General features: G+C 44.7%; 1 protein-coding gene across 1 annotated transcript; it reads right to left on the bottom strand.

The window, feature by feature from the left end:
• Positions 1-350: 350 nt before the first annotated feature.
• Positions 351-10,559, bottom strand: tbxa2r (thromboxane A2 receptor; the record flags this gene model as incomplete). The annotated part of the gene is made up of 2 exons (XM_083648291.1): positions 351-671; positions 9,759-10,559. 2 exons carry the CDS (start codon positions 10,557-10,559, stop codon positions 351-353), a joined length of 1,122 nt encoding a protein of 373 aa, XP_083504417.1.
• Between the last annotated feature and the right edge of the window lie 576 nt (positions 10,560-11,135).

Here is an 11,135-nt window from a genome sequence, read left to right as displayed (position 1 = left end):
CTTACAATGTAACTAACAAATGGACGGACAGACAGACAGATCTATCCATAGTCCCCCCTTTGGTGGGGACAGTCACAGGTTTGATCTCCAATGTGTGTCCGTCAACAGTCTTTTAACACTGCACCCGTGCTCGTTCATACAAGTCGCTCTGAATAAGAGCACCTTTGCTAAATGTCTCTAATATAAATGTGAAACATCTAGCGTCTAGCAGCTAGATGTTTGATGCCAGGCTAGCATCTAGCCTATATGGCGGATATGCTGCCAAACAAGATCATGTTTATGGCAGCAGCCCTCCTGCTTATCCAGCCCTCCAGCCCTTATGCTTGCTGAACTGAGCGACAACTCAGCAGTCAGGGAGGAGGAGGCAGCAGCGGCGAGGGGGGAGCGCCGTTTGACTTCACCGTCTTCACCATCTTCCCCGGGTCATCCTGGCCCAGGCTGCCCCCCAAAGAAGAGCGGGTGAACCTGCGGATGGTGTCGTTGAAGGAGATGGTCATGATGGATCCCCGGGACCAGTCGAAGCGGGGGTAGATGCGCTTGAGAACGGCCCGGCGAAATAGGATGTACACCCAGGGGTCCAGGATCTGGTTCCAGGTGGCGAAGCGGAGCCACAGCAGTAGGTAGCGGATTTGGAGACGGCTTCCCGACAGCACAGTCTGCGCCATAAACACCTGGGAGAAACAGAGGGGGAGAGACGACACGTGAGGACAGGGATGGTGAAGTCAAACAGTTGCAGGAAGGAAAGAAAGAGAAGGTGTAGCCTAATTAAAAGAATTGCAAGATGTTTATAATGAGAAAGTAAGGAAGAAACAGCCAGACAGACAGGCAGGCAGGCAGACAGACAGACACATACACACGCATGCACGCACGCACGCACACACACACACACACACACACACACACACACAAGGTGAAAACAATACCAGTCACACGCTGTCGTGGCTGGTAATTAAAATTACAGTTCTCTCTTCACTGAATGTGAACGTTATCTGCGAGAATACAACATGTATGCCTGATAACACTATTTAAACACAACACATGAGGCAGAGGCTCCATGTTGGCCTGATAACACTATTTAAACACAACACATGAGGCAGAGGCTCCATGTTGGCCTGATAACACTATTTAAACACAACACATGAGGCAGAGGCTCCATGTTGGCCTGATAACACTATTTAAATACAACACATGTGAGGCAGAGGCTCCATGTTGGCCTGATAACACTATTTAAACACAACACATGTGGGGCAGAGGCTCCATGTTGGCCTGATAACACTATTTAAATACAACACATGTGGGGCAGAGGCTCCATGTTGGCCTGATAACACTATTTAAATACAACACATGTGAGGCAGAGGCTCCATGTTGGCCTGATAACACTATTTAAACACAACACATGTGAGGCAGAGGCTCCATGTTGGCCTGATAACACTATTTAAACACAACACATGAGGCAGAGGCTCCATGTTGGCCTGATAACACTATTTAAACACAACACATGAGGCAGAGGCTCCATGTTGGCCTGATAACACTATTTAAACACAACACATGAGGCAGAGGCTCCATGTTGGCCTGATAACACTATTTAAACACAACACATGAGGCAGAGGCTCCATGTATGCCTGATAACACTATTTAAACACAACACATGAGGCAGAGGCTCCATGTTGGCCTGATAACACTATTTAAACACAACACATGAGGCAGAGGCTCCATGTTGGCCTGATAACACTATTTAAATACAACACATGTGAGGCAGAGGCTCCATGTTGGCCTGATAACACTATTTAAACACAACACATGTGAGGCAGAGGCTCCATGTTGGCCTGATAACACTATTTAAACACAACACATGTGAGGCAGAGGCTCCATGTTGGCCTGATAACACTATTTAAACACAACACATGAGGCAGAGGCTCCATGTTGGCCTGATAACACTATTTAAATACAACACATGTGAGGCAGAGGCTCCATGTTGGCCTGATAACACTATTTAAACACAACACATGAGGCAGAGACTCCATGTTGGCCTGATAACATAATTTAAACACAACACATGTGAGGCAGAGGCTCCATGTTGGCCTGATAACACTATTTACACACAGCACATGCGAGGCAGAGGCTCCATGTTGGCCTGATAACACTATTTAAACACAACACATGTGAGGCAGAGGCTCCATGTTGGCCTGATAACACTATTTAAATACAACACATGTGAGGCAGAGGCTCCATGTTGGCCTGATAACACTATTTAAATACAACACAGGCACATGTCAGGCTCCAACTTCTCCACTCCAAGTGCATGTTTGTGAAGTTCAGAATACAGCTTCAGGCATCTGTCATTTCAAAGCTCTATTTGACTAAGCTCTGCAGGCAAGCTAGTCAAGGATCCTCTGTTAGCTAAATGGTCTACTCTAAGGCCTATAGTTTCCCCACAACAAGATAAATCAAAGACTAAGTAGCCTACTTCTGTTTTCAATTAACCTTCATTGAAAACAGGAAACACTCACAGTGGCTAACAAAGATGCTTTGACAACTGGTTGAAAAGCAGCAAACATTATTAACTCTATGTGACTCTTCCCTTTTCCTGAACCTTGTGTAGAGAGGAGGATGTGAATTCCACAGCTTGTTCTGAATCTGAGACAATCTGAAGCACAATGCCAATTCAGAAGAAAGCATGAATCTACTACAGGCTTAAAAATGAAGGCTATCAACACAAGTGTACACCAGCAGTAAAACAGTAGGCTACTGTATACTGTACCCATGCACTGTATGTGGATAGAAGATGCTAAGTGTAATTAGAAGAATTACACAATGTTTATAATGAGAAAGTAAGGAAGAAACAGACAGACAACAGGCAGGCAGGCACGCACGCACGTGCACACTCTCTCACACACACACACACACTCTCTCTCTCTCTCACACACACACACACACACACACACACACACACACACACACACACACACACACACACACACACACACACACACATTATGTCCCACTCTGGGACTACATGGCCCAGCTGAGACAGCGGCCATCGAAACACAATTGGGTAACCCTTTATTTTACAGGTACCCTAGTTACATATGAACTATTTGTAATTACACATGAACACCAAATGTAAATACACAGTAATTACCAATAGTTATAAATGATGTTCATATGTAGTTACATTGTAACATACCTGTAAAATGGAGTGAGTCTGTTCAACTGCAGTTCATATGTAGTTACATTGTAACGGACCTGTAAAGTGGAGTGAGTGTATTCAACTTTAGTTCATATGTAGTTACATGGTAACAGACCTGTAAAGTGGAGTGAGTCTATTTAACTGTAGTTCATATGTAGTTACATGGTAACAGACCTGTAAAGTGGAGTGAGTATATTCAACGGTAGTTCATATGTAGTTACATTGTAATGGACCTGTAAAGTGGAGTGAGTCTATTCAACTGTAGTTCATATGTAGTTACATGGTAACAGACCTGTAAAGTGGAGTGAGTCTATTTAACTGTAGTTCATATGTAGTTACATGGCACCGGACCTGTAAAGAAGCTCTGGCCTGGGACAGAGATAGCTAAAAGCCAGTGGGGGATTTGAACCACTGAACTTCAGATTGCAAAGCAGGCGTCTTTAACCACTCAGCCACAAGGGCTTTTCCAACTTGTGGAGTTTGGGATAACTGTATGTCAGTCAGATGTAGTTGTCACTTCCTAGCTTTGGTATTATAAGCATAGACTTTGTTAGATACTTTGTTAGTTGTAGCTTGAAAGACAGGCAATATTGATTAATGTGAATGCATTTCTGCAGTGTGACTGTGCCAGACCCCCCCCCCCCCCCCCCCCCCCATGAGCTGTAAATGGCTCATGGGACTATTTAAACCACAATTCAGAAAATTATTAGAATGCATTTTTTTTTATTTAAAATCTTTAAATATAACTAAATGTTTCTAGAGCACAGTGCATACAATTTATTTAGCAAATAGGGGGGAGTTCCCCCCTTATGCAGATTAGGGGATTTATAGACTTGGGGGGGGGGGGGGGTATAGACTTTGGGGAGAGATGATCCGGGGGTCTGCTGACCAAAGGGGTCTTTGAGGGGCTTCGACTGGGTCCCCAACAAATTGAGAAATTGGGAAATTGATGGGGAAATGACTCATTTACAATAAGCTAACAATTAGAATGTAGAAGAATGGCTATTTTGATTATAGTTTCACTGTTACCTCTATATCTACAATACTTTTATTATAATTTTTGTATTGGAATTCTGGACAAAATCATACCTACAACTAAATAAAGTATCAATATTTTCCCCCAAGTCTCTGTGTATAATAACAAAGCTATGAAGTGACAGCAACTACATCTGACTGACATACAGTTATCCTCTTAAACTCCACCATGAAATTTGGAAAGCCCTCGTGGCTGAGTGGTTAAAGCCGCTTGCTTTGCAATCAGAAGTTCAGTGGTTCGAATCCACCACTGGGTTTTAGCAATCTCTGTCCCAGCCGGGAGCTTCTTTACAGGTCCGCTACCATGTAACTACATATGACCTACAGTTGAAAAGACTCACTCCACTTTACAGGTCCGGTACCATGTAACTACATATGAACTACAGTTGAACAGTCTCACTCCACTTTACAGGTCCGGTACCATGTAACTACATATGAACTACAGTTGAACAGTCTCACCCCACTTAACAGGTCTGTTACAATGTAACTACATATGAACTACAGTTGAACAGACTCACTCCATTTTACAGGTCTGTTACAATGTAACTACATATGAACTACAGTTGAACAGACTCACTCCATTTTACAGGTCTGTTACAATGTAACTACATATGAACGTAATTTAGAACTATTGGTAATTACTGTGTAATTACATTTGGTGTTCATGTGTAATTACAAATAGTTAATATGTAACTAGGGTACCTGTAAAATAAAGGGTTACCCACAATTGTTCCCTCAGCCTTATAATTAAGCAGCAACATGTGATGTGAAGCATAGCTTTATTTCTGTCTTATGAGCATGAGCCCAGCACTCTCGTGTGGGGGCTAGCCATGCTATTGCTAACCATCTCCTTGAGGAATGACACATTGGCTTATCATTGTCTTCTTCCAAATTCAGCTAATGTCAAAATTCAAACTGGTTTGCCTACAAATACAGACAGCAAAGCAGCAATAAAACACTGAAATACACCTTGGCACGTGGTACATGCAGAATTGCTTTAGATTTAAAAAAAAACTTGCATGCCAACGTCGGTGTTGATGAGATGAAGTGCACACTAGAGAAATATTTCACAGAGGCAGCGCTGATCTGGAGGCAGAAATAATTAAGATTGGTTTAAACCTCAATGGGCGGAGCCAAATAACCACAGATTTAGAGTGCAAGTTAGCTAACTGGCACACTTGAATAGCAAGCAAGGAACTCTGGTCAAATTAGAAACAAAATTACTTATTTCCCCCCATTTATTGATGATTGAAATTCAGAAGCTAGCAACTAGCTTACCTAGATAGCGATAGGCTAGTATTTTCAAGGTCAGCTAGGCTAACCAGCTACGTTCACCGCATTCTCATTCCCGAAGCGTCCTATGTTGACTACTTGTCAAGTCCCTTGGCATGACTAGACTGACCCTTAGCTTTTTTCGTCATTTTCCCACGCCACTGCGAGCTGTAGCGAGCCAACCGCTGGCCCCGCCCACGCCACTGCGAGCTGCAGCGAGCCACCCGCTGGCCCCGCACTTGAGTCGCAGCATGCTGGAGGCAAACTCAGCCCTCCGCTCCGGTCTGCTAACCCCACCCCCAAAACCCTACCCCCACCCCAACCCCCCCCCCCCCCCCCCCCCCCCCCCCAAAAAAAAAAAACCTTACCCCCCCCCTATTTGAATGTTGCATTCCCGTGGCGTCTGCTGAACTTCCCTGCCTGTCCAGACATGATGAAAAAGGCTACCCTTTGCCTCGGTAGAGTCATGCCGAGGGACATGACAAATGGTCAACGGGCGTGCTGGGAAATAGACCGGGCTAATAATTTATGGCTAGATTGGATTTTCTTAGTAGCAAGAGGATTAACTGCCTCCTCTCTTAGCCTACCATGTTTGTTTGTTTGTTTGTTTGTTTGTTTGTTTATTTATTTATTTATTTATTTATTTATTTATTTATTTATTTATTTATTTATTTTTATTAGATGGGCTGGCATAGAATCAGGTTCTTTGCTTTAATCTATCACTGAGATTATTTTTTTGCCTCAGGGAGCTCAGCTGCGTCTGGGAAATGTTTGTTGGCTCATATCTGCAGATGAAGTGATCATGCTTTTGATGAGAAGCCGCCTGTGTTCGTCTAAAGGAAATGAAAGCAGGCACACGGGGAATAAACACAGATGATGACAAAAGGCTGAAACTGTCTATTAGCTGGTTGGCAATGGAATGAAGCATAAACAGCATCAAGCACCAACATCAAGACGGGACGCTGGCTGCACTGTCTATTAGCTGGTTGGCAATGGAATGAAGCATAAACAGCATCAAGCACCAACATCAAGACGGGACGCTGGCTGCACCGTCCGTGAAGCATGCTCCACATAGCCTAAGGTGCTCACAGGTGACTGATGAGGCTATGAGGGCTGTGCTAGCCGGCCAACCACAGCCCAAACGCTTGAGGGGGGTGAGCAGTGACTAGTGGGGACGCTGTGTTGTTGTTAGGAGTTTTGGCATTTTTGCTTTGCTTCTACTCGCCTTAGACGGGACTCTTGGCACATGATGTATATCCAGGGGTCAAATATCTGATTGCAGGTGACCATTCGTATGCAGAACAAAACAATGTCGGCTGTTACAGGTTGAGCCGTCACAGCGCTCTTCACAATATGTATCTGTGTAGGGCAGCACACAGATTAGACAGGTGGAGGAAACAAGGATTGCTATAATCAGGCGACCTTGGACCATTCCTTAAATATGTAGTGTTGTTTGAAATGTTGCTGATCTTGGGATCTACTGTTGCCCTCATAAGTTGCTCTGGATAATAGTGTCAGTTTAGTGGGGAAAATGTACATTCCTGACTCTATAATGACCATACTTGGAGACCATGATTTTATGTTGGGCTCTGTCTCCATCCCCCTTGAGCAGTTTTCTTTACAGCATCACTGTAAAGCCTTGTACATCCAAAATGTCTACTGTACTTGACAGAAACTAAGAAAAGCAGCCTTGTTTCAGCTTGACACCTGTGCTTTTCAGGACAAAGAATGTTCTGAAACCATAGAAGAAGAAGAAACTGAAGTTAAAAGATGAGCATCACCAACATTGGAGTTACAGGGTTTTCACATGACACAACAACGATAGAGACACCAGGAAAGGGGTTAAGGAGAGGGGCGAAGGACAGGAAATATTTCTGATGCTCGGTGTGGATCTTGACCTGTGAGATTAGTCTACCACTACGCCGCCACCCGGGTTTGATGACGGGTCATATACGTCTACATGTAGTGTTTGAAGCAGGGCAGAGTGTTCACTCATGCTGTAAAGCATGAGACATCTCAACTGGGTCTTGAAGGGCTTTCTCTAATCCAGAAAGATCAGCTAGTTAGGAGGCTGCATGGCTTAAGATAAATGAGCCATAGAGAAGGGAAGTGCAGAGAGGGAGCTTATAGGAGCAACCTCGTGATGTCTCATTTTGGTTTAAATATTTGAAGGGACAACTGAACAAACACTGAAGCTGAGAATGAGCGAGCAAGTGATGAGAGCTGGAGAGCTAAGAAATATTTCACACATGCCGTTTGGCAGACATTGTTATTGAAAGTGCCTTCATGTGAATGTATTTTTAGCTTTGGAGGTCCATGGGACTCTAATCCCGAACTCTGGCAGTAGGACCACTCAGCAACACATGGGACACCATTTTTTACTTCCCACCAATTATCTTTATCATGAGTGAATTAGACATTCTTCTCCAATGTGGGCATGAGGGCACAGAGTTTGAAGATGTTTTTTTTCTCCTACGCATTATTTCATGGTTTTGAATCAAAATGTATGCAACATAAAGAGAAAAGAGAAATAGAAAAACAAAATAGTAAAATGGGTAATGCCACTATGGTGGACACTTACTAGCTTGATAGCTTTTTAGAAGCTGTATATACTCTTAAGTATTTCATATTCTTGAATCAAAGTCTATGCAGCATAAAGAGACATAATAGGGAAAAAGACAGAGTGAGCCAGATAGATAGAGGAAGGTGAAGAGAAAGCTCAGGGTCCAGAGCGGATATCCCCCTTCTGTCTGCAACCGGAGATGGCCCATTCTCCCACAGGCCTTATCACCACACAACACACACACACACACACACACACACACACACACACACACACACACACACACACACACACACACATGCACGCAGGCCACAGACGCAGTCACAGAGACATGCAGACACATTCACGCAGGTTGTAACAGGGCCAGCAGGTTCCTGGACAGTGCTGGCACATTGCTCTATTTATTCTGCTACTTTATATCAATTTCCTTTCTTTTCAGGATAGGATGTGATCAAAGTAGGTGTGTTTTCATTATGGGAATTAGCACTGAGAGGTGTGTTTTATCGAGGCCTTTTATCGACCAGACATTATTGTCATGCGGAGATAATACTGCATTCTTATTGAAGACAACAAGAAATGGCGAGCAGTGAAAATAAACAAAGTCGGACGTGTTTCGTGCACTACAGCATGTGATCGGAACGGAGTGCCTAGCCCTAAACTATAGAACAACCAGTCTGATCAATGAAGCAATCTCTGTTTCTAGTGTAACGCTGCATCAGGCAAGAGCTTTTTAAAATAAACATGTACCATAAATCAGCCTAAATCACAAAGAAGAGCAGCAACAGAGAAGAATGCCTGTCCACATTGTAGATTCCAGGGTTAGATTATAGGGTTATTTTCCCAAATTAATTTCAGATGTCGGGTATGGTTGCTGGTGATAAACCGATTCAGGATAAGAAATCAAAACTTAAGAGTGAAATATAAAACTGTCTTCCTAAATAGCAGCGAGTGAGCGCTCTGTCCAGAGAAAGTCGGAATCACCAACGGTGGCTGAAAGTCTTCACCATCTCCACCGCAATCTGGGCACCCAAAGTCTGACAACTAATAAGACTCTGGGACAGGCGGTCGATATTTGGGGGTTTCCAGTGTAGCGGACGTCTGTGACAGGACTTCCGCTTCCGTCGTCATTTATAGTCCAACAACATCTCAAATGTCGTCTGGACCTAAATGATCAACTGCATTCTCACGTCAATCGTAAACTGTAAACTGTAAACAATGGACGGAAGCCACTAAGGAGAAGACATTTAGGCCCAAGAAGTGTGCACTTTATTAACATCACTTTACCAGATTTCTGGGTAACGGAATGCTTCAAACTTCCATGAATTCAAACCGTTTTCTCTCGCTGTCACTTGGGGCCGCAAGTAGCCTACAAAGTTGCCTGCTGCAATTTACAGCTAGATCCCAGAAACCCAGTTGCTTTTCAATGTGTTTGTATCATTCGCTATTATTATTATTAGTAATAAAGTACTAAAAGTGTGGACCAGTTTAAAGTTTGAATGGAGTTTGTAGTACAAAGTATGAAAGAGTAGTTCAAAGAGGGCATGGTTTGACAGTCCTCCCATAGACTTAAGCAGGTACTAAAATGTTGTGGGCTGCATTCGTTCCACACCAAACACATTGTGACTGAAACCCATGAATAGAAGCAAACAGTTGAATATACAGTACGTATACAAACAATATGAAAAGCAGGCAACTCACCAATAAGGGGCACCAGCAAATGGAGGCGATGACATTGATGAGGATGAGCTGCACCATCATCTCCACCTCGTAGTCTCGGCGGCGCTGCGTGCGGTCGTGCCCGCAGCACACTTTGATCAGCGTCACCACGCTCACCGAGTTCAGCAGGAAGGACACGGCGATGCACAGCAGCCCGACCAGCGAGAAGAGCAGCGAGAAGACCAGGTCGCTGCCCACAGAGCTGATGTTGAGGAAACACCAGGAGCCCGGCATCTGTATGTGGTAGCTCCCCACGCCCAGCAGGGGCAGCAGAGCCACGCAGCCAGCGAAGGTCCACACCACGAGCACCATGGACATCGCCCGGCTCTTGGGCATGTTGGCGGAGCGCGCGAACGGCCGGTTGATGCCCACAAAGCGCTCCACGGCCATGGCGGCGCCCAGCAGCAGAGGGCACAGGCCGTAGAAGACCATGGACATGCCCATGAAGTTGCAGAAGTGGCAGTGCGGGTCCAGGTGGCGCCAGTTGAATTGCGTGATATGGAAGGTGACCACGATGGAGGCGGTGACCAGGAGACCCATGAAGTCTGTGACCACCAGGCCGCACAGGAAGATGAGGAAGGAGGAGCGCGAGAGGCTGTGCGTCCGCTGGAAGGTCTTGAGGAGGACCACCAAGGCGATGAGGTTGGAGCTGAGGCCCAGAGCGCTGAAGACGGACGAGAAGTAGGCCGAGGCGATGGTGTGGTTGTACCTGAACGGGGGGCTGTTGATGGAGTAGCAGAGCGGGACTGTCTGGTTGGCGAGAGGGGAGGTGGAGACATTCATGGTGGCTGGCTGGTGAGAGTTGCTGATTTCAGATGGAAAGACTTAGGCCATTGTGAGGAATTTCATTCATGTCCCTTTTATCTTCACCTTCAAAAATAAAAAGAGACTAGTTCAATTTCAAGATGTTGTTGTTCTTGTAGGCAGAGAACACTTACAATAAACAATATATATAGAAACATATACAAGACAGTGAAATGAGAAAATGGGAAAAGCAGTAGCTTGCGTGGCCAGGGGAGAAGCAGCCTGGGATAGAGTCCATCTGTTAGGAGTTAAGCTGCTTCATGTTACATGCATTTTATGGGCGCTTCAATAAAAACTTCAAATGTGGCTTTACTCATGCGAGACGCTGCGGTGCATCAAATTTGTTTACTTTTGTGGGTGCAATAGTAAATTGTACTTCTTTAATTATCTTGGTCAACAAGCGCACATCACTGCAAAACTAAGAAGCCTACTGTGGCGTACAATCAAACCTCATCACATGGATGTTTTTAAGCGCTGTTGGCCGGCTGGTTGGCCCAATTAGGAATTTAACACAGAACATGCCGAGAGTGACTGGAGTCAGGGAGAGAGCCATAA

The sequence above is a fragment of the Poromitra crassiceps genome, assembly GCF_964638095.1.
Source record: "Poromitra crassiceps genome assembly, chromosome: 12".
Lineage (NCBI taxonomy): Eukaryota > Metazoa > Chordata > Actinopteri > Beryciformes > Melamphaidae > Poromitra > Poromitra crassiceps.
This window is presented reverse-complemented; position numbering and strand designations above follow the sequence as displayed.